The sequence below is a fragment of the Pollicipes pollicipes genome, unplaced genomic scaffold, assembly GCF_011947565.3.
Source record: "Pollicipes pollicipes isolate AB1234 unplaced genomic scaffold, Ppol_2.1 Scaffold_3447;HRSCAF=4054_pilon_pilon_pilon, whole genome shotgun sequence".
Classification (NCBI taxonomy): Eukaryota; Metazoa; Arthropoda; class Thecostraca; order Pollicipedomorpha; family Pollicipedidae; genus Pollicipes; species Pollicipes pollicipes.
Genome location: NW_023596297.1, coordinates 22,144,174 through 22,167,710, shown reverse-complemented (window position 1 = coordinate 22,167,710; position 23,537 = coordinate 22,144,174). Strand labels below are relative to the sequence as shown.

At 60.2% G+C, this 23,537-nt stretch overlaps 1 protein-coding gene across 1 annotated transcript in view; it reads right to left on the bottom strand.

Annotated features, from left to right (window-relative positions):
* Positions 1-23,529, bottom strand: part of LOC119092291 (teneurin-m-like) — a gene marked incomplete at its 5' end in the record, with an annotated part of 49,715 nt that extends 26,186 nt beyond the window's left edge. Inside the window, 25 exon segments of the mRNA XM_037215262.1 lie at positions 701-1,814; positions 2,117-2,404; positions 3,543-3,740; positions 5,043-5,203; positions 5,325-5,490; positions 5,568-5,578; positions 6,040-6,288; positions 6,661-6,748; positions 6,750-6,803; positions 6,806-6,876; positions 7,413-7,443; positions 7,824-8,181; positions 8,728-8,776; positions 8,779-8,998; positions 10,397-10,629; positions 11,042-11,277; positions 11,667-11,916; positions 12,601-12,773; positions 16,060-16,336; positions 16,632-16,767; positions 17,460-17,676; positions 18,808-18,834; positions 19,843-20,050; positions 20,421-20,529; positions 23,510-23,529. Coding sequence (XP_037071157.1) covers positions 701-1,814; positions 2,117-2,404; positions 3,543-3,740; positions 5,043-5,203; positions 5,325-5,490; positions 5,568-5,578; positions 6,040-6,288; positions 6,661-6,748; positions 6,750-6,803; positions 6,806-6,876; positions 7,413-7,443; positions 7,824-8,181; positions 8,728-8,776; positions 8,779-8,998; positions 10,397-10,629; positions 11,042-11,277; positions 11,667-11,916; positions 12,601-12,773; positions 16,060-16,336; positions 16,632-16,767; positions 17,460-17,676; positions 18,808-18,834; positions 19,843-20,050; positions 20,421-20,529; positions 23,510-23,529 — 4,944 coding nt within the window.
* Between the last annotated feature and the right edge of the window lie 8 nt (positions 23,530-23,537).

Sequence of the window (23,537 nt, the reverse complement as noted above, 5' to 3'; positions counted from 1 at the left end):
TGTGATTTGTGTGATCAGTCATTGTGTAGCTCCAGGTGAGCCTACACGGCACATGCATTTCGACAGGCCAGTTTCGACTGTTCGATGTGGTGAACATATCTGTAGCGGTGACGCTATCAGAACGCCGTATTACCTTTTCATTTAAGTCAACCAAACGGCTTGGTTGATTCAACACCGATTGCAACTTGCGACAAAAGTTGGAGGCAATCCGCTCTAGCGTGATTCCATACAAATTAGATTGAAACTGGGGTTGATTCATACTCTATCCGGCACTTCACACGTCTGACTGCGCTTAGGGTAGTCCCAATTCACCGCCTCCTGAAGCTGAATCGTCTCCGAAAAGTATGCTGGGCTCAAGTCACGTGAGGATGCATGCGCGCGGTGTGGGCCACCGGAGGAGGGCTTGGCATGCCCGTCCGGATGGCATGAGCTCCGCGAGCAGCATCACAAGCCGTGTGCACGCCACGATGATGATGTGTGCGGCAGGCTGCTGCGAAGGCCCTGACATACACTCAGCTGCAAAGGCCCTGACATACACTCAGCTGCAAAGCCCCTGGCATACACTTAGTTAGCTGAAGTCCAGCATCCACAATGTGAAATTACTGTCACAAAATACCGAAGCGTGCCACCGATCCCTAGCCCGGGTCGGAGAGGGTGGGGTGGGGCTGGGAAGGGGCAGCAGCGCCAGCCTGACACCCACCTGAGGGCGGCGGGTGGCGGGTGGCCCCGTTCACCGGGTCGTTGTCCATGAAGCGGTACAGGTGCAGCGCCTCGGGCTGGTGGAGCCGCGCCAGCGCCGCCTCCCAGCCGGGCGTCAGGTACTGCTGCAGGCGCGGCTCGTACACGCGGCCCGCCGGGTCGAACAGCAGGCCCAGCTCGAGGTCACGCACCCAGCCGAACAGGTCGACGTCGAGGGGCAGGCCGGCGTTCGTGTCGCGGATCACGTGGCCCCACGGATCCCGCCGCATCTCCTTCACCACGCTCCGGTGCGTGTTGAAGACGGCCAGCGGCGTGCCACGCGTGTCGGCCGCCACGTAGTGGCGCTGGCCCGCGCTCTGCACGGCCAGCAGGTGGCCGCGGTGGCAGTAGAGGTAGGTGTCGGTGCGGCCCTGCGCCGGCCGGTGCGCGTGGCTGAGCCGGCGCGGGTGGTACGGGTCGGCGTACAGGTACTGCACCACCTGGCCGTCGGAGGTGCGCCGCGCCGCCAGGCGGCCCAGCCAGTCGTACACGTAGCCCACCTGGCGGCCGGCGGCGTCCACCACCTGCGTCAGCCGGCCGCGCGCGTCGTACGTCATGCGCCGGCCGTCAGCTTGCGCCAGGAAGCCGTTGGCGTCGTAGCGCATGTCGTCAACGTCCCCGTAGCGTGTCATGCGGTCGGACGCGTCGTACTGCCGGTCGACCGAGCCCTGCCGCGTGGTGACGCGCCGCACGTTGCCGCCGGCGCCGTACTCGTACGTCCAGCTCTCGTGCGCCTCCGCCGCCGCCAGCCGGCCGTCGGCCGTGTAGTTGAAGCGCATGCGCACCACGTTGTTGCCGACGGCGGCCGTTTCGCGGCTGATGCGGCCCGCCTTGTCGTAGACCGTTTCCAGCCGGAACACGTCGTAGCCGTGGAGGTTGAGCACGGTGAGCTCCGGCTCGTTGAAGCCGCTCATCATGGTGACCTTGCTGAAGGACTTGTCGCCGTCGTGCACGACCGAGCGGTTGGGGTGGCTGTAGTACATCTTGAGGTCGTCCACCTGCTCCAGCGTGCCCTGCGTGGATGAGTAGCGCAGCACGATCGGCGACAGCTCCGTGTTGCCCACCTCCACGTTGATCTGCGGACGCGGCGACGACAGGCGGGTTAGCAGGCCGTTCGTGTGTCGGACCCCCACGTCCGCTACCATTGGGCGCTTTTATCACACCAGCCATGATGAGAGGTGTCCCCAGAACTGCGATCACGGCTGGGTCCGTGATGACCCAGCGACCGGCGCGAGTGGACGCCGTAATGGTCCTGTGCCGCGCTCGCCGCCCGCAAGAGCCTGCATTCGACACGAAAACGCCTGAAACGCCCAGCCACCGAGCACTGGGCCGATACATGAGCTGAAGGCTGAGCCGGGAGCGCGGCGCCAGCACTCGCCTTGCGTAGTCGCGCGTTGCCGTCGTACTGGTACTTGAACTTGGTGCTGTGGAAGTCGTCGCCGCGCTGGAACTTGTTGTCCTCCTTCTTGCGCAGGCCGGCGTGCAGCCTGAACTCGGTGACGGCGTCGAAGCCGGCGTCCTGCGCGCTGACGGCCTGTAGCGCGGCGCCGTCGGCCTGGTAGCGCAGCAGCAGGTCGCCCGTGCCCCAGACGGCCTGCTGCAGGCGGCCGGCGCTGTCGTGCTGGTACAGCGTCCGCCGACCGTCCGGCAGGCGACGCTCCACCACCTGCCGGGTTGCGGGTCACAGGTCAGGTGTGGAGTCCTCAAACTCCCGTCAGAACACCGATCAGGTATGGGGGTGCTCAAACTCCCGTCAGAACGCATGTCAGGTATGGGGTCTTCAAACACCCGTTAGGTGTAGGTCAGGTCCGAGGTGCCATGCCACCTGCTGGGGTCAGGACTGGGGTCCGGGGATACAACCACACACACACTACACACATCCCGGCTCACGAACACCGGCCAGGGCTGGTGTGTTATACCGAACGTAGCGGTACAAGAAAGGTGTGATGGGTCACGGACTCAGGAGTGACAACAGAAATGCAGGACGCCAACAGGCCAGGGGAGAGTGCATACGAGACTGTGCCGGCACACAAAGACTGTCCAGCCAGCCTGAGGCGCAGGCGCGGGTGGTGCGAGCGCGGGTGGCGCTGGAGCGAGTGGCGCGGGAGCGAGTGGTGCGGGAGCGATTGGCGCGGGAGTGAGTGGCGCGGGAGCGGGTGGCGCGGGAGCGGGTGGCGCGGGAGCGAGTGGCGCGGGAGTGAGTGGCGCGGGAGTGAGTGGCGCAGGAGCGGGTGGCGCGGGAGCGGGTGGCGCGGGAGCGAGTGGCGCGGGAGTGAGTGGCGCGGGAGTGAGTGGCGCGGGAGGGAGTGGTGCGGGAGCGAGTGGCGCGGGAGCGATTGGCGCGGGAGCGAGTGGCGCGGGAGTGAGTGGCGCGGGAGCCGGTGGCGCGGGAGCGGGTGGCGCGGGAGTGAGTGGCGCGGGAGTGAGTGGCGCGGGAGTGAGTGGCGCGGGAGCGGGTGGCACGGGAGTGAGTGGCGCGAGAGGGAGTGGCGCGAGAGTGAGTGGCGCGGGAGCGGGTGGCGCGGGCGCGGGTGGTGCGAGCGCGGGTGGCGCGGGAGCGGGTGGCGCGGGAGCGGGTGGAGCGAGAGGGAGTGGCGCGGGAGCGGGTGGCGCGGGAGTGAGTGGCGCGGGAGCGGGTGGCGCGGGAGCGAGTGGCGCGGAGGCGGGTGGCGCGGGAGCGGGTGGCGCGAGAGGGAGTGGCGCTGGGGCGGGTGGCGCGGGAGTGAGTGGCGCGGGAGCGGGTGGCGAGGGAGTGAGTGGCGCGGTAGCGGCCCTCTGACTGCACGCCCCCGTCGGAGACCCACCTGCAGCCTGTCGTTGAGCAGCAAGGTATAGGGCTGCTCGGAGCCGGGCCACGAGTAGGTGAGCTGCATGAGGCCGAGCCCGGTCTGAACGGACCAGGCGTGCCGGCCGCCGCCTGGCACCGTCACCGCCTCCACGGCACCGGCGGCACCCAGCTGCAGCTGGTACTCGCCGCCGCCCGGCATCACCACCGCCGACGGCTGCAACATCGCGTCACGTCACGTCACGTCACGTCACGTCACGCCGCTTCACCAGCGCCGACTGCTACCGGACAGCGAGATGGCCCAGCGCCGCGCTTTCCTGACACGGATTTCAGAAATACGGTGAGTTCCGTTTCGTAACAGAAGGGACGTATCCCGCGCAAACTCTGGCGATCGTTTCCGGCTTTGGTGACGCGCCGTGCGGCTGGTTTTTCGGCGAGCGTGCGTCACACGTCAGGCCGAGACGCCGGCGATGCTTCGGCGGCTTCGGCGGCCCACCACTCGCATCTGGCTAACTCGGTTACCGAGCGCCGCGGGGCTGACACCATTACCAGCGATCACGGCTGTCCGGTCACAGAGGCCAGGCTCGACCTTTTATCAGCCCGCTTTCTAGCGACGACGGCGATGATTGCTCACACCTGCCGGTTCCATCAGCACCGGATATCGACGTAAGGCAATCGCAGCGCGTTCCTGGCGCTCCGCAAGCTCTGCATTCTGCATAATTCCAATCATGGGAATGATCCGGGGTTTGTATATTCGCTGCTGACGACAACACATTTAGCTGAAAGCAGCACTTTTGGTCACACGTTTGCGATGCCCACGTGCCTTTAATTCTTCCTTAAAATACGCGCCATCAGACATGTAGATTTGATCTGATTTCGCTGCTAGCGTCCGGATGCTGAATGTTACGTCAAACGACGGTACCCGTATGTACTCTGAGCTCTGTGAGCTGGTCTTACCTGCTTCTGGTGGTTTTAGTTTCTCTGGTAATTAGTCTGGCTGATTGTTCGAGATTTTGGTGGGTCCACTTCATTTCAATAGATCGTAGTGTCGTCAGTTTTAGTCTAGTTTAGTAGTCTACTTAGTATCATCTAGTTTTAGGTCAATCTGTGTCTTAGCTCGGCCAGTTGTTAGTCTACTTAGTCTGGCCAGGTCTCCCAGTCTGCGGTGTGAGCAGTTCCTCGAAAGGCAGGCCAGTTCCTGTGTGAGCCGGTCCGTTTACTGTGCGAGCCCTCTGCTATGGGTGTGGGTCTGACCCGCGCGCTGCAGGTCAGTCCTAGGTGTCATATGATCGAATCTGACCGGGTTTGACTCGGGTGTTATATGTGGCTCGGGTATGACTGATTCTGTAAATGCGTGTCTTGCCAGAATGCTGTGATGCGGGCCTGACCTATGTGAGGTTGTTAGGTCTGACCTGTGTGAGGTTGTTTGGTCTGACCTGGGTGCTGCGGTGTAGATCTGGCCTGGATGCTGAGAGTTCGTGTCTGGCCTGGGTACTGCAGGTTCGGGTGCGGGTCTGACCTGGGTGCTGGTCGGCTGGCTGAACCGGTATTGCAGCTTGGAGCCGTCGGGGCCGGTGACGGTCGTTAGACGGCCAACGCGGTCGTAGCGGTACGACTCGGTCCGGCCGCCTCTCTTCCACTTCCTCAGACGGCCGAACTGGTCATACTCGAGCTCCACATCTGTGGGGCAGGACACGCTACACATCAGCCGAGGTTATACGTCAACAAAGGCCAAATATAGGTCTGCAGGAGTGAAAATTTATCAACGTCGCAAACCATTTGAGGCCATCACACCACTCACCGAGGAAGTATCCGTGCGCACGCCAGGCCGTCGGCCGACCCAGCTGATCGTAGCTGATGTCCAGAATGGTGATGTCATTGCGCGTGCGCACCGACTGGCGCGACGACGCCACGTCATACTCCAGAGTCAGCTGAATGTCGCCGTTCACCTTCAGGTTTCGCCCCACCTGAAAACGGTATGATAAATAGCACTGTGAACGGCCCATTCAGAGCGGAGGGTATTGGACAAAGTTCCAGTTCGCACAGCCGCCGTTTCTGCAGGCGCGTCATTGTCATTGTCAGCGTCAGCATGATGTTAGACCTATAAACTCGCGCGCAGTAGTCACTGGGCTGAGTGCGCTTTCGACCAAATAAATGATGAGAGCAGCTGGCAGTGCTGAGGCAGCAATGCTGCACTACTTACAGACGCGTTAGATTGCTTGACCAAGGCGTTGGCTACTATTACCCGGCCACCGGCAATCTGCTCATCAATCGAGCGAGGGTAGCTCCACATCAACCCATCTAGCGAGGGTAACTACAGTTTAGCAAGCATGGTTAGCTCAACAATGTTATTCTGTCGGTTTTCGCAAACAGCGGGCAGCTGGTGCAGTCGTGGCACCAGCGGGCCGGCCGGCACCAGAAGCGGACCACACCAGCCCGCTTCACGACTCGCCGGCCCCGCTCCAGCACCGGTCTCCACTCAGCCCGGGCGGCGCAGAGCGCCATCGACCGCTCACCTTGGTGGATCCTCCTGCCGCGGCCGCGCGCCTGCTTCTCGGTGAAGTAGAGCCACTCGAACCTGTTGACCGGGTCTCCGGCCACCTCGAGCCGCTGCGAGCCGGGCGCCAGCAGGCGGCGCGCCTGCGCCGGCGGCTCGCCGCCCAACGCCGGATAGGTCACCACGTCCGTCAGCGTGGCGTGACCCCAGGGCGTCACGTGCTCCAGGTCACCGCCAGCCGACACCGAGGTCACCCAGGTGCCGGAGCCTGCGGCCGGTCGCGGTGAGGTCAGGGGCGCACTGGAGGCTCGGCAGGGCGACGACCGGGGGAAGACGGAGTCAGGGGGTGAGAAAAAGAACACTCCACGTCCTCGCAAACCTTTTCCATCCTCTGAGCCCATATCATATTTCCAAGCGGTTCTCTTGACGTATCTCATAAAGAGATGTTTAGGGTCACTCAAACCAAAGTATTTGTACTTCGGCGCGTGAACTCCAGGCGCCGGGAGCGAGAGAGCTCAGACAGCTCGAGCGAGAGACAGCTCGGTGTGAACTCCAGGCGCCGCGAGCGAGTGACAGCTCAAGCGAGAGACAGCTCGGCGCGCGCCGGTGAGCGCGGCGTCGTTGCCACAGCGGGACGCACCGTTCACCATGGTGACGGTGCTCCGCTGGATGAGCAGACTCTCGGCCGCCTTGCCGTCCCGGGTGACTACAACCGACGCGCCCCTGCTTGCTCAGATCAAAGCTCAGCCGCAGCACGTGACCCGTGGGGTGTCACGTGGACCGATCAGCCTGCCGTACTGGTCGTAGTCGTAGGTCGTGCTGCGGCCGGCAGCGTCGTACCGGGCGCCCATCAGTCCTTCGGCGGCCATCAGGGGTCAGCACCGGCTCTCGCGGCACCGGGGGCAGGGGTCAGCACCGGCGGCTCGCGGCCACCGGGATGGCAGGGGGTCAGTACCGGCGCTCGCGGTACCGAAGGCAGGGTCAGCACCGGCGCTCGCTGCGCCGGGGGGCAGGGGTCAGCACCGGCGCTTGCTGCGCCGGGGCAGGGCTCCGCTCCACAGTGCACGCGACATGGAAAGAGGACGAGCGGGATTCAGAGAACAATGGCTATCCGCGGCTGGGGACAGGAGCGCGCGCTTGTTCCACACTGAATGAGAAGGGTTCGCGGTGATTATGGCGCCACACACCGCAGCGTACGGCCTAGGGCAGCAGGCGACCACTCCTCTTCAAAAGCGTGGAATTGGAGATTGGGTTGAAAGCGAGTTCTCATCATCGCGGTGCTGCCAGCACCTACCCGAGGTGTCCAGGTACTCGAAGCTGGTGTTGAAGCGGTCGGGGGGTGATGAACTGCTGCAAGCTGCCCGCTGCTCGGAGACATGATCACCTCTGCACTTCTGACCCGAGGGTTGTCGATCGAGGTCACCTGGAGGTCACGGCTCACTCACTGCGATGGTTCGAAGACCTAAAGGTCTCTCCCCACCTGCGTTTGGTCAGTCAGCAAGCATCCTTTGGGATCCTTAGCGCTCATCCGAACGATTCATTGCTGCTGTACCCCTATACAGTGGTGTTCATTCAAACAAAGCAGCACGCCCTTTTCATAAATAACAATTGAAGCGTGCTGGAAACGGAATCCCCCTCCAATCTCTTCCAGCGCAATGCGTGGCTGAGCCCCAGAAGGCGCGTGTCGAACTTCTCAAACCAGACCGCCTGCCCGCACGGCCGCTACGCCTCCGACGTCGTCGGGCGGCTGGGACGGCGCGGGGCGTTGAGGTCGGCCACTCCGCCGCCCGCCGCCGGCCTCACCTGGTACGAGTAGTCGCGCAGGAAGGAGACCTTGTTGCCGATGGCGTCGGTGACCGAGCTCAGCCGGCCGTTGCTGGCGTTCAGGTTGTACGTGAACTTGTACAGCGTGTGCCGCGTCACCATGTTGCGCGTCTCCGTGTGCTGGCCGAACCGGTTGAAGACGTAGGTATGGCCGTCGTCGGGCGCGTGGATGTGGTAGCTGCCGCGCCGGTCCGGGACGGGCAGCGGCGCCGACACCGTGCGGATCCGGTGGTTGGCCTGGTCCGAGATGTGGACGGCACCGTCGGGCGTGACGGCCAGCGCCGCGATTCCGCCCAGCAGCGCGTCAGCCGCCAGCACGTGGTCCTCGTCAAAGCACCTGCGGCGGGGCGGAGAGTTCAAGGTGCGGCTGCTGTTCGCGGCTCTGGAGGTCTCGCGGGATGAACACCGTAGTGCCAGTGATGATTCCATAAGGTGTGACCTGTGGTGATGCCGCACCGAGCAGGGCCAGTGAAGCTCTAGGCTCCAGGGCAGGTTCCAGTGATCGGGAACTGCGGTAAGCCTCGCAGAGCACAACACGTGGCAGGTCATATCTGAAATAATCCTCGAATACTTCGGCTCCCACTATAAACCTACAGAGCCTTTAGAAGTAACAGCACAGCAGGTTAGTGAAGCAGACATCCACGAAACCAATAAGAGCAGTTAATGCGATTCAACGAACCACCACGTGCGGTGGACTACTAACGAACCGCGGTGATGGTACCCCATCGCACGCGCTCCATCCAATTATTTGAGCCCCATAGGTCACAGCACCCCCCCCCCCCGCCCGGTGGTCCGCGCGGCTGACACCGCCCTCAACTGCGGTAGAGCCCCACAGGCCACAACAGACCCCCGGTAGTCGGCGCGCGGCCGGCACCGCCCTCACCTGCAGTCGTCCTCGCGGCAGTTGCACTTGGACTCGGCGCCGGCCAGCCCTGAATCGTGCCGTCCGTCTGGATGACGCGCACGCGGTTCACACGCTGGCTGTCGCTCTCGGCCACGTACAGGTCGCCCTGGGGCGAGAAGGCCAGACTCTGCGGCGAGACGAGCGTCGACTGGGCGGCCAGCTGCGGCGGGCTGCGCTGCCGCCGCGACGGACACTGCAGCGGCTTGCCGGCCACCAGCCGCACCCGGTAGTCGGCCGTCAGCTGGAACACCTGCCGGCGCCGCCGCGGGCGGTCACTGGTCTAGGTTCGAGGACGCGACGCCTGCCAACGTCGCCCCGGGGCGGTCAGTGGCCTGGGCCCGAGGACGCGACACCTGCCGCCGCCGCCCAGGGGCGGTCAGTGGCCTGGGCCCGAGGACGCGACCTCTGCCGACGCCGCCGCGGGGTAGTCAGTGGCCTGGGTCCGAGGAAGCGACGCCTGCCGCCGCCGCCGCGGGGCGGTCAGTGGCCTGGGTCCGAGGACGCGACATCTGCCGGCGCCCCCGAAGGGGCGGTCAGTGGCCTGGGGTCCGAGGACGCGACCTCTGCCGACGCCCCCCGCGGACGGTCAGTGGTCTGGGGCCCGAGGACGCGACACCTGCCGACGCCGCCGCGGGCGGTCAGTGGTCTGGGTCCGAGGACGTGACCTCTGCCGGCGCCCCCGCCGGCGGTCAGTGGTCTGAGCCCGAGGAAGCGACCTCTGCCGACGCCACCGCGGGCGGTTCAGTGGTCTGGGCCCGAGGACGCGACCTCTGCCGGCGCCCCCGCCGGCGGTCAGTGGTCTGGGCCCGAGGACGCGACACCTGCCGGCGCCGCCGCGGGGCGGTCAGTGGTCTAGGTTCGAGGACGTCTTCTGGACGACGTCTTCGAGGACGACGAGGACGACGCCGGCCAACGCTGTGGAGAGGTCGCCATGATACACTCAGGCCAGCGTAGTCACTTCCCGATGGCCTGGAGGGACGAGTCCTGGACGTTTGGTCCTCAGTACAGAACATGACAAGGCCAGCTCACTCACCTGAGGTGATCTGTTTGACGCATGGTTATGTCACATTGGTGGCATGAGGGATTATCGATTCCATGGGCTGCCTATTCACGTTGATCTGACTCATAACACGCAAAAACATCGCCGTATGTTAGGGTAGACACAACAGCGCTCAGGAGGTCAAGGCATGAACTCCATAACGGGAGTGGGTCGTCCCCAAACCGTCGCCAAACTTAACAATACGCCTGTGGATTTGCATGAGAAAACACGTCCAAAAACTTCGTGATTCCCACCTCCTTAACGTCTCGCTCGTGACGAAGTTACAGACCTTTGAACAACCTATCACCTACATCTCACAGCAAAGGCAACTGGCATAACTGAGCACAAGCCCCGTTCGCATAAAACCTATCCCGAGCAGACCACCACGGCCGGCCACTCCACACGGAGTCAGCGGACGTACCATATGTGTGTGCTTAATAGCCGAGAGGTTAGGACCCTCGGCTTCCACGTGGGGGCCCGGGTTCAAATCCCGGTCAAACTATGGCTCCTGAACGTTAATGTGACCTTTTAAGTCACTGGCGCCCTACAATAACTGTCTGACGACATGCGCCACGTTCCCCACTCATCCAAAAGTAGAAAGGGGCGTACCATATGATCGTCGATAAAGTGCAGGCTGCCGTCCAGCGGCGAGACGGCCAGCTCAGTGGGCCAGCGGAGCAGCACCTGGTCCTGGCTCAGCGTGCCGATGCACGGGAACGGCCGCCAGTGGGACTTGTGCATGCTGTTGCCGACCAGCGTGCTGATGATCTGGTACGGGTCCACCACGCGAATGTTGGTGCCGTCCGCGAAGAACAGGCTGCCGTCCGCGCCCACGACGATACCTGCCGGCCACGCGGGGACACTGGAAACACGCTTTCAAAACAGGTCGCCGCCCGCCGCCACCTTGATACCCGGCGCGGCACGGGCGCGTTGGGCACGTCCTCGCAACGGACTGTCGTCCGTCCTCACCGCGACACCTGGCGGCGGAACGGAGGCCCTAGACACACGGTCACAACATGCTGATGGTGATAGGGAGACAGGCGTGATTATAGGCGGCCGACTGCATCGTCAGCAGAGGTGTTGCAGGCGATCTGACCGGCTCAGCTTTCCGACGCCGGGTCCGATGGTGGGAGCACTCAAACGTGGCAGACGATCGCCGTGGTAGCCGCGGTGATCCCGGTGGTGGCGTCACCCACCACACGAGTACCTCAGGCCGGTGCGCGGTCTCCCTCGCCTGCTGGTGGGGTGCCTTACCTTTGGGGTACGTGAGGCGGGCGTGGCGCGCGCGACCGCCGTCGCCACAGCCGAACTCGTCACCGGGCGGACACCTCTCGCCGTTGCCCACCACCGGCTCCAGGTTGGCGGCGGGTTTAGCTGGCGCGTGAGGTTGGCGCACGCGCAGGATCTGGTACGACTCTGGGTCGGACACGTAGACGGCGCCATCTAGCGGGCTGACCGCCAGGTGGTACCGGTAGGACACGCCCGTCGAGCTGCGGGAGTGGACCAATGTCAGGGCGTCCAGCCCGGACGGCCATCAGCCTCTGGGTACATCGTTTGCTCTGGGTACTCGGAGCGGGGGTGCAGCTGCACACTATGAAGCTGTCCTTCTTCACCATACGAGACTGCACGACGGCGATGCCGTCCTATCAACGAGAGTCGCATGTCCGGACAAAAGTTCCATATGCTTCTTTGGCGGCTTAGATGGCGCCACCGCAAGCGATCCCCGAATCTGTCCAAACGTCATCACCAGCCCCACATGACACCAGACCTGGACGTAGAGGCTGTTCCGTCAGTGACTGCATCACCTGAGCCGCGTCGACCCCGCCAGCCCGGCTCTCCCGCCCCTCGGTCCAGTCCGCGGCGTGCAGGCGCCACTCACTTGAGCTCGGCCACCGTCTCGACGCTGCCGGCGGGCGTGACGCGCCGGATCAGGTTGAAGTCGCCGATGTACAGCGACCCGTCGGCAGCGGCGGCCAGCGCCGTGGCAGCCAGCAGCCGCTGGCGCCCCGCAGCGCCCTGGCAGCTGCGGCAGGCGATCTCGCGCTGGTGACTGCCGCCCACGGTCGTACGCAGCAGCTGCGGCCGCTGGCGCAGGTGCACGTTCGTGCCGTCCCCCTTCTGGAGGATACCTGCCGGCGGCCAGTGGGACGTGAGCGCCGATACTGAGGCTCGTGCCGCGTCTTCCGCAGTGTTTCGGCCGCCGCCGGTGGGAGGTAAGGAGGGGGTCTGAGAGTGCTGACCGGCAGACGCCGCAGACGCGGCCGGCCTGATCAGGGCGGGAGCAAGGCGACGCCTCGCTGTTACCAGGCGGCCTTAGACTGCGACACCAACATAAAAGGCGATTAGGATCAGCGTCACTGCCAGAACACGCCCCGCCCACCAATGGCTTTCTTCGAATAAGTTTGTCGATGGTGAAATCAAGACAAATACAAAAAGCCACATCAAGACGAGCATCATGAAAAGTAGAGGCGGTGGGCTCAAATAAAATCTGCACATTACAAGGCATCGCCTGCAGACAAGCAACTTGCACGTAAAATGAAACATATGATTGGCAGTGAAAGCACGGTGCACGTGGTCGATACGCAGCGCAGAAACACCAACTGGTAAATCGGCCGAACAGACGCGGTACCTCGTGGCGTTCAACATTCCCACCGTTATGTTCCGCTTTAATCATGACTTAGATGTGCGCCAAAAATACATTGATCGCTGCCATTGAATGCCTATTTCTGCCATAAACTGCAGAACCAAATGAAGAAGCTACCAGGAGGTTCTGAAGGCAGCATCGCCGACAGCGTGCAGACATGACGACTTGCCTTCTGGAATGTTGTAGGCGTGGTGAATGTCCAGGTTCCAGCCGCCTATCTCGGAGATGCTGATGTCGCTGCCGGCTATGGTGGTGGTCTGGGTATCCCAGATGACCTGGGAGCAGTCGGCGTACTGGTACCCCACGCGGACGATCGCCGTCGTTACGCCGTACACGCGCTGGCTGTGGAAGCACAAGAACCGGGTCACTGGCTGTGTAGACAAGACAAGGGTCATTGGCTGTGTAGACAAGACACGGGTCACCGGCTGTGTAGACAAGACACGGGTCACTGGCTGTGTAGACAAGACACGGACCGCTGGGTGTGGGGACGGAAGACACGGGTCACTGGGTGTGGGGACGGAAGACATGGGTCCCTGGCTGTGGGGACGGAAGACACGGGTCACTGGGTGTGGGGACAGAAGACGCGGGTCACTGGGTGTGGGGACAGAAGACACGGGTCACTGGGTGTGGGGACGGAAGACACGGGTCACTGGGTGTGGGGACAGAAGACACGGGTCACTGGGTGTGGGCACAGAACACGGGTCACTGGGCGTGGGGACAGAGTATATGGATAACTACGGGCGAATATACGGGTGAGGAGACAAGATACGGGCTGCTGGGCGTGGGAACAAAAAATACGGGCTGCTGGAGGTGGGAACAGAAGGTCCGCGTCACTGATAGACAATGAGATAATAGATAGGGGATAGCAGACAGTGGTCACTGGGCGTTGGCGCAGACGGCACGTGTCACTAGACGCGAGGACACACCAGGCGTCACGACAGCAGACAGGAGCCAGGGGCTGCGTCATTCGGTGTGGTGATGCACGGCCACTGGGCGTGCGGACGGACAAAGGCATTTGGCGACCATACCACAGAATAGATGACTCGTCAACGAATGTCACGGTTTTGTGCTGTGCCGTGCTGCCTGAGCGATTCCATATGTCATGTTTGCTGGTAATAAATCTGGGATTCATCACGATGTGGCATATCAAAGTGGATATCGTCGGCACATTCCACCGATGATCTTTTCATGATTCGCCGAAACAACGTACATGGAGTTACATAGTACATACTAAAACAGGGCAAATTAGCTTTTAATCTTAAGGTCAGCAGGATCGACTTAAGTATGTACATGTTAAGTGCATATATGTATATATCGTGGTGTTATGTATAAGTGGATGTGATTGGGGAGCCATTCGGATGCGGCTAGTAAAACATGTATCCCCCCTTGAAGATGATATGCACCGATGCATGCGACAGCCTCGATTCTTATAATGGCAGCTAATGACCGTTTGTGAAGTAAGTTGTCATGATGTTACAGTCTCCATCGACTTCTAGAACACATCAAGCATGTTATCCTCGAGAAATACCGCTTGACTGAGCAGACCTCCTGCAAAGAGATGAACAACTGGATGATAGTGGCTGCATGAGGATCCGAACGTAAAGGCCTGGGTGACAGAACTGCATGAGGATCCGAACGTGAACAACTGGACGACAGCGGCTGCATGAGGATCCGAGCGTGAAGAGCTGGGCGACAGCGGCTGCATGAGGATCCGAGCGTGAAGAGCTGGGCGACAGCGGCTGCATGAGGATCCGAGCGTGAAGAACTGGACGACAGCGGCTGCATGAGGATCCGAGCGCGAAGAGCTGGGCGACAGCGGCTGCATGAGGATCCGAGCGTGAAGAGCTGGGCGACAGCGGCTGCATGCCGGCACGGCTCATCAATAATGCCGGCTGCGCGTGGCGTGACGGGTGACGGGTCACGTGGCGGCGCCCGTCGGCGGCCGGCTGGTGGCTCCTAATGTTGACTCGCACCCCAGCATGCCATCGTGTTTACACGGCCGCGCGGCGCCGGCTCATTTCTGGGAAAGCTGCAGTCAAATCTCGGTCTCAGAATCGCTCGCGATCCGTGCGGTGGTTTGCCTCGTCTCCGAAAATCAGTGGACCATCGAGGCGTCTGTGTCTGTTCAATGGACGTAGAAGGCGGCTGGTGAAACTCATTCGGCTGTTCATATCTGGTGATTCTGCCATTTCAGACGGGGATGTGTATGAGTGTGCAGCTAACTGGACTAGGCAGGCAGTTACAGTTATGTGTTCTTCTACGTCATGCCGCTCTGTGGCGTATCAACATGACATCCTTACAGATAATTATCCAGCACGCACCCGGGTGTCCAGTTGGATACCCTTCGCTCGGGTGGAGGGGTCAATTTGACCCCGTGAGATCTCGGAATCTAAGAGAGTGGGAGACATGGAATTCACAAGGTGTGTTGGCCTGTACGTTTGGTCACTGGTCAATTTTTGGGGTTACTAGGTCATGGCCTTCGGGATCAATAACGTTAAACAAGTTCAATTCCAGGTTGGCGTCCAAAGCTACCCCAGAACCCAGACAGCTGTTCGAAGCAAAAGGTCACATGCTCACTGAGGGTCAGTGACCTTTTTCGAAGGTCACGGTGGCCAAAATAATGCAGAATTGTTTTGAGTTTTGCATTTGATTAAGCGACAAAGATTGTGCTAGGCAGTATATTCCAAAACAAAGTGCCAACTTGGGTTATTTAAGGTCAGTGACCTATTTGGACCTTTAAGAAATCCATGAAAGGTGGACAATTCGGTTCCTGTTATTAATAAATTCGAAATGGTCACCGAAATTACCCCATACATCAAGCCCTAGAGTAAAAAAACGGGTTGGTATTAACCTTAGTCTGGCCTTTGTCCCTGACCCAAGGTCAATGGAAGTTGTTCATTCAGTTCTTGTGTTGCCAATAAAGTATCTCAGAGATGTGTGACTTCGTCTAAAACCTCGCTGTTGCATCGGATTAAACCACTCCCTAGAAATTGACTTCACTGAATCCATGGACTAACTTTGACCTGCCGTAGGCCGGCGACCTTACAAGGTATCTCCAAACTTTTAACACCAGATAATCTGCCAGTCAATTGTCTACAGCTATGCAAAATGTGGCGCGGCTACGCCACACCGTTATGAAACCATTCCGGAAAAACCTTTGGGGTGCCAAATTGATCCCCACCCGACCGCATGTTAACGTCCCCAGTTTGTACTCCCTACACACCCGATTAAGGTACGTTTGCACTTGAAGATAATCGTGCAAACGCCACCACTTCTATTTTGCTGGCATCTGACGTCAAAAAGACGTTTTACGGCACATACGTGCAAGCGAACAGGCTACCATCTTTTCTCCATCGATTCAAACAAAAGCACCCTCTGGTGGATATGTCATAAGCATCACGTATCGGTCTTCCATTCGCGTTGCATCATTGCACCCATTTATAGCGTTCAAGGTTTCCTTTGGAAGATGCCTTACAGTACTGACAAAATGGCACGATTTACTTCCATACTAAATATGTTGTGCAACAATACAAACAGTATGCACAACAATAGATAGCTGATCCTGTGACCCTGTGCTCCTCAAAACGACACACGCATGCATGCGTGGATGCACGTCACCCGCACACACCTGTACACGTTGAGCCGGTTCCAGGAGTAGGTGTACTTGATGTTGGGTTCGGCCTCGAACGTCTTGCTGACCAGCTCGCCCTGCAGGTGCACGCGCAGGTGGACCAGACGCAGGGAGGGCGCTACCGTCTCCGGCGTCAGCTGCAGCTGTATGGTGCTCTGGTAGCCGCGGCTGCGCGACGAGTGGTACACCAGGTGCAGCTCGGTGGCCGGCACCGGCAGCGACTCCTGCACCACCTGCGACTCGGCCAGCACGGCCGATTCGCCGGGACAGCCGCCTGCCGGCGCGCCGCGGTTGTCATTGATGGGCTCCCACGGACCGTGGGGAGCGCCCTTCCCCTGCCGCACCGGGCACCTGCGGAGGTGCACGCAGACCTGCCGCCGCCAGCTTTCCTACACGCAGGGGTTGGCGCTAACGACCCGTCCCCCTGACCCCCGGCAACAGATACAGAGAGCTTCACAGCCGACTCGGCCGGGCGTGGAGAGGATTTCACGCCCCCTTCCCCCCCCCCCCCCCGGTGACGCTTCATAACAGGCAGAGACTGATCGCCACATCTTCGGCAGCGCACTCACCCTGGAACTCGTGCTTCCAGCTGGCCAACACCACAGGCTTCATGATGTCGTAGTCGTGGTGGGCGCAGGTGGGCTGGCCACTGTAGACGGCGGAGGCGGCCAAGGTCGTCAGCGCCACGTCATCGATGACGACAATCTGCCAGCGGAAGAGATAGTGACATCAGAGCCGACGTCATCGATAACGTGTCCGACGGTAAGCCGGGTCCGACTCGGCTAGGAACGAAATAATACGTTGACAACAACGTCAGCTGTGATAAAGGCACATATCAAGGTGCTTATGTGAAACACGGTGTGGACATTTTTTCTAATAAACGTCGTCGCCGCCATTTGGGCTTTACGACGCACTCAGCTGCTGAGGTTGTATGGCGTCGCCTGCCTCTCACCGTGGCAGGAAGGGCGGGCACCGCAGGAATTGAACCCCGCATTTCTGGTTTCCCAGACACGCAGCTTTACCAGTACACTGCCGGTACCTTTTCTAATAAGCGTTAAATGTCGTTGCTGCATCGATTTGCTTACACTCGAATTCCTGGCCATGATCAAGAATGTGACCTTTGATGCCGACAAAGGCACGTGAGTAGGCATGGCCCAACGTCCGCACTTTGCCAGCCTCATTGATATCTGCCACGTGATTAATTTTACGTGCGACCATTGCCAGAGTGTACACTGGCGAGGCCTGTGGGCAGCAGTAGGCCCCGGCTGGCTGGGCCCTGCTGCTGCTGGGGCCTGCTGGGCCGGGTCTGCTGCGGCCTGTGGGCAGCAGCAGGCTCCAGCCAGTCGGGGCCTGCGGACAGCAACAGCTCCCAGCCAGCCGGGCCGGCCAGCGCGTACCTCATTCCAGGGCACGTGCAGCACGCGCTCGACCGGCTGGAACGGCGAGCGGCGGAACCAGAGCTTCACAGCGCCGCCGCCGTTGACCAGGAAGTCGAACCAGCCGTGGCGCCGAGTCAGCGTGAACCCCTCGGCGGGGTTCTCCGAGCTGACGCGCACACCCGGCACGCCGTAGCCGGCGTCGGTGATGACCCGACCTCGCAGCACGGCCGCCCGACTGCAACGGCCGGCAAGGTCAGCGGGTCACGGGAGTCGGCAGAGGGTTACGGGAGCCGGCAGCGGGTCACGGGATCCGGCAGCGGGCCACGGGATCCGGTAGCGGGCCACGAGAGCCGTCAGCGCGTCACGGGAGCCGTCAGAGGATCACACCTGACCAGGGCCACAGAAGGGCCACATGGCCACAGGAGAGCTCGACATGTTGCGAGGGAAGTTCAGGCATCAAAGGTGTAGTCCGGGGGTCATGAGACTTTCGAGTGTTTCATGGGAGCTCGGAGGGTCCCAAAACGGGTCAGAGAGCCAAGCGGGTGGTCAAAGGGTCACGGTTCAGAAGGCCACAGGAAGGGTAGAGTCGCAGCCACCCGGCTGTCACGCGCCACGCGAGTGTTCAGAATGTCTTTGCAAAACAGTGGTATAAGTTCCGGATGGATATACATCCGGACGGATATAATGATAACACCGCCCCTTCTTCCCAAAAAAAGGACTTAACGCTATGGAAGGGGCGATTAAACTATCCCGAAAGACGAAAAAACGCGACATTTGCAAATCATCAAGATGTCCTCAACAACCATTTTTCGACACTTGTTATGTTGATTTGATCTATGATGAACAAAACTAATGGATCACTGATGCAGTCAAGTTTGCATACGGCCTAGCCTTACAGATTACAGCGGACACTGCTATGTAAGAGCGGACATACTATAACGATGCAAGCAACAGCGCCGATCTCATGCTGATAATGCGCGAGGCAAAGTTCACATTGCATCACGGAATGTGCATACCTCTGAGGAGACGGTATCACACTCAAATGCCACTACGTGTTTTACCAGCATGCGAGCGTTGGCCAGATATAGCCACAGGTGCGATGTTCACCTAGTTTGTATTCCGTGCGAAGAAACGTTAGAAATGCAGCCCATCATATTTGTCCATTACAAAAGTTCAAGCGAATATAATGTGCATGAATGCGTACATTTAAAGGATGGAAGGCACTCTTAGCGTACACAAATATAAAGAAGCTTCAAAAGTTTTTAGATGCTGTCTGCGACATAGAAGACTAGCAAAACACAACCATGTGATGAGCAGAAGACATGTAGAAAAGCATCATTGGGAACTTCGTACTCCTTAAACTTACCTGGCGTTAAAGCTTTTCCAGAAAAGACTGCCGCACGCAAAGAAGGGACAGTTGTAAAAAGGGTTGTTTAGGCACATATAGCATAAGCTACAACTCTAGACACCATATAACTACGGACCCCGCTTATCAGTTGTCACTTAAGCCAGTTATGTGAACTTTAATGGTAACGGCACGAAGGGACCGCAAGGATCATAATAACATTCAGTGACGTCTACTAACATGAGCTACTGACAGTTAAGGCCAATGCTTAATACACATCGTAAGCTCAAAGGAAAGGATAACACATCGATTACTTCCACCGCCCGACGTGGTAAACACCGCCATCAAATCGGTCCTAACGCCGGCGGATGACAACACCCTAACCGAGCCCCGTGGGGACCCCCAGGTCTCCCGGTTCGCTGCTGGGTAAAATGAAGCTCACGAGGTTCGGCGCGCACGCTCCTTTCTCACATACGTGCCGGGTACACCGTACAGAGGGAGGAAGTAATGACGTAGCGAGGTATATAGCTGGAGTGCGGGGATTGCGTACTTTGAAGAGACGCGGATGTGATTACGGGAGCTTGTGATCACATCTCCGTCTCTGTTTCCTCTCATTGGGACCTATCTGACAGCCCTGACGTGAACGGTCTTGCAGCGCTTTGATTCAAACAACATTTCGTCCTCTGACTTATGACATGACTAAGAAATATTTCAACATAATCAAAGCCAGTAGCATACCTTGTCAGAGTGAGCCGACAAAACCAAGGGAGGGTCCGATGTCATCGCCACGCAGGTGAAATACAACCTGTAAGTGGCAGACTCCATCGCAGGCCTACCTCCCCCAGAACACCGTGTGCACTGTCAGGGCTGCCTACCCACATGTGGGAAGTATTGCGAGGCCACCTAAGTTGCGACCATCACCTCCATTAACTGTCAATCCCAGCGATGACACCGGAGGAGGGGAGAGGTGGAAGCGAGCCCGTCGACGCCGACACGCAGCCCGACCGGCGCCGGCGGCGGCGACGGCGACGCTCGCCGCCGGGCCCCGAGACCCACCTCTGGTTGAAGGCCTCGCTCCGGGCGTAGCGCTGCACGCTGTCCTCCTCGATCAGGAACTGGCTGCGCTCGAAGAAGGAGGCGGTGATGCGGGGCGGGTGCTTGCCCAGCAGCACCTCCACCGGGTCGGGCGAGCTAAGGCAGAGCTGGCTGGCGGCGCAGGCCGGCGTCCCGCAGCACTCTGGGTCTTCGCAGTCGCGCAGGCCGTCTGTCGGCGGCGCCGCGCCGTCAGGTCAGCGGCTCCCTCCCTACGTCAGCCGAGATCACCGCTGATGCGTGACCGCGCATCTACTGTCAGACATGTCGCTACGGAAATATTCGACGTGTCAGCGTGTGAGCTTCTGCGGCAAGGAAGAGAGAAACGGGAGCATGAGGAGAGCAAGCCCTATTTAAGCATGCTGTACTGGTTCATCACGCTGTCACTATCATTTAGACCTTCGCCTTTAAGTTGAACTTTAGATGAGCTGACGTGAGGCAGCGCTGGCCCTCCAGCGACACAAAGCTTTGAGCTAGTCAGCTCAGTCTAGAATAGCCGGCCTGAGCGGAGCCCGGCTGTCGGCGGTGGGACAGCGGCCTACCTTTGTCGTTGTCGATGTCATCGGCACAGTCGCTCTCTAGGGGCAGGGAGCAGTCATCGCCGAACCAGCCCGAGTCGCAGCTGCACCGCCACTCGTACGTGTAGGACATCTGGCGGGCAGAGACGTGACCAATCAGCTGATCACCACCTCCGCGGCGGCCGCCCCGGGGTGGGGTCAGCCGGTCACCACCTCCGCGGCGGCCGTCACAGCGGGCCCGGGCAGGTCAGCTGGTCACCACCTCAGCGGCGGCCGCCCCGGGCTGGGGTCAGCCGATCACCACCTCCGCGGCGGCCGCCACGCGGCCGGGCTGGGGTCAGATGATCACCACCTCCGCGGCGGCCGCCCCGGGCTGGGGTCAGATGATCACCACCTCCGCGGCGGCCGCCCCGGGCTGGGGTCAGATCACCACCTCAGCGGCGGCCGTCCGCCGGCCGGGCTGGGGTCAGATGGTCACCACCTCCGCGGCGGCCGCCCCGGGCTGGGGTCAGCTCACCACCTCCGCGGCGGCCGCCCGGGCTGGGGTCAGCTTCACCACCCCCCTCGGCGGCCGCCCCGGGCTGGGGTCAGATGATCACCACCTCCCGGCGGCCGCCCGGGCTGGGATCAGATGATCACCACCTCCCCGGCGGCCGTCCCGGGCTGGGGTCAGATGATCACACCTCCCCGGCGGCCGTCCCGGGCTGGGGTCATGATCACCACCTCCCCGGCGGCCGCCCCGGGCTGGGGTCAGATGATCACCACCTCCCGGCGGCCGCCCCGGGCTGGGGTCAGATGATCACCACCTCCCCGGCGGCCGCCCGGGCTGGGTCAGATGATCACCACCTCCCGGCGGCCGCCCCGGCTGGGGTCAGATGATCACCACCTCCCGGCGGCCGCCCGGGCTGGGATCAGATGATCACCACCTCCGCGGCGGCCGCCCCGGGTGGGGTCAGATGATCACCACCTCCCCCGGCCGTCACAGCAGGCCCGGGCTGGGCCAGTCAGCGACCGGCCCAGCGTTACATGCAGCGGCGTCACGTGACACCGGCCGGTGACTCCACCTTCAGGCAGACTCCGGCGACTCCACCTTCAGGCAGACTCGATGGAGCAGCATCGGCTCATAACGTGTGGGGCGGTTTGCTCTGACGGCCCGACAGGAGGACGAAGTGCTGTGCAGACGTCCTCCAGGTGTGACATGCGAGACACTGAGGCGCCTCAGCCTACGCGGCGCACGTCTCCTTGCGTCTCCTCGATGGCTTGAAGGTTGGCGCGCGCCATCATATCTTACAGCGCGTCAGTTTGAAGAGCAGCTTTATGGTGGTGTATGGGGGCTAGCCGGCGCGATTTGATATTTACCGCTGGCATGTACTCGTAAACACCGGTGTGGCATCAGCCACAACATGTAAACATCTGGAAGAGTGGGCAGGGCAGGTTAAAGATCAGGGACATCACCAATGAGAGAGGGGCCCAGTGGCCCTGCCTCCCCCAAGGACCAAAGGGCCTATATAACACCCTTCTCCGGCGCCGGCACTACGACACCGTTGCCCGAGTGGTATTGCCACTAAATAATTGATTGGCTCTCCAGAGCTTGACGCCCTACATTCCTGCCAGTCCACTTCGTCTTAAATCTCGACGGTGGACTTTTCGCAAAAGGTCGGGATTGGAGCACGTCGGAGGGGGTAGTGATACCGTGTTAGTCTTGGTCATATCCATTAGTTCACGATAAATTTTCTTTTCGCGTTACCGTAGGGACCATTGCACTAGTTTCACTGCACTGGTGCTGACGACCGTGATTATCACTAATAGAGACAGGCTGAAAAATAAATAAGATATCAATAATATCAAAAAATGAAAACATTGATAGCCCATAAAAATGATAGACTAAACGTTCTGCCAATAATGAGACCGGAGCAGCCTTGGCCTTCTTCAGTCTCTCCCTCATGTTCAACTGTTGACAGCAACGCGACATTGCATCAAGAAATGGGTGCGCTCTTGCTAAAGCCAGCTGAGGATGAGTGAGCCAATTTCAGAAAGACCAATTCTCAGTATGCTTCTGATTCGTTATATTATAACCGACGCCCCGCCGTTCAGAAATCCTTTGTATCATTGGCATGGCCCTCTGCACTGTGCGGCGTTCACCCGAAGCCAGTCAAACGTGACATCTCCGAAAAACGCGGCCTCTGCCACAGCGCGAGGCAGCCGCTAGAGCAATGCCACTCCGGGTGCAGGCCGCCAGAACGGAAGCGCCGGCCTCGCCGATGGGAGCCGCCAGCGACGCTCTGAATAATGATCTTTCTCTGAAAATCTTAATGAAGAGCGCGATAAATTGGATTTCTGTGAGACAAACAGGCTGGAGGCGCCGCGAGGAAAACAGACGAGCCGGGCTAGACCAGGGTCGACTCAAAGGCGAGGAAATCGAGATGCACCGGCCACGTTAATGTGACTTAATCAATGGTCGTTTTCGCTAAGCCGCGCGCTGACGAAAGGAGATGGACTCATTTGTGACCTGTCAACTGACGCATACACAACATGCCAAATTAACTCGGCTGCAAGCAGAGCGAACTAGCGGAGAACATATGGCGCGGGGCTCAAATGCTGATTGCCTCGCCCTGATTATGACTAATTGGAAATCGGTGCACTGGGGCGCATGTAATGTGCCTAGAACACATTTTTTTGCGACCCAGTCGTATTTTGCTCGCAAGGCAATGCACCCACGAGAACGCAGTCGCACATAGTTGAGTGTGCTGAAAATCGCGACTTGGCTCGAATGATTTTTATAGCGACGCATGCAGAGTTGCATCGTGTTGCTAAATTGCGCGCACCTCGTACAACTTTAATGAATAAACCAACGTCATGTGGCTGCCTATAGGTATGCCGGGTGACTCAATAATTTTCCCGGAATCCAATCAGTTTTTGGGACAGGTCTCGGAATTCATCAGTTTTTAATTCCGGTGCCGCACCTGACAGAAGCGACAGTAGAGGTGACGCACCTGTCAGGGGCTGCGGGAGCGGCGCCGCACCTGACAGCGGCTGCGGCCCAGGCAATGTACCTGTCAGGGGCCGCGGGAGCGGCGCCGCGCCTGACAGGGGCTGCGGTCCAGGCCATGTACCTGACAGGAGCCGCGGGAGCGGCGCCGC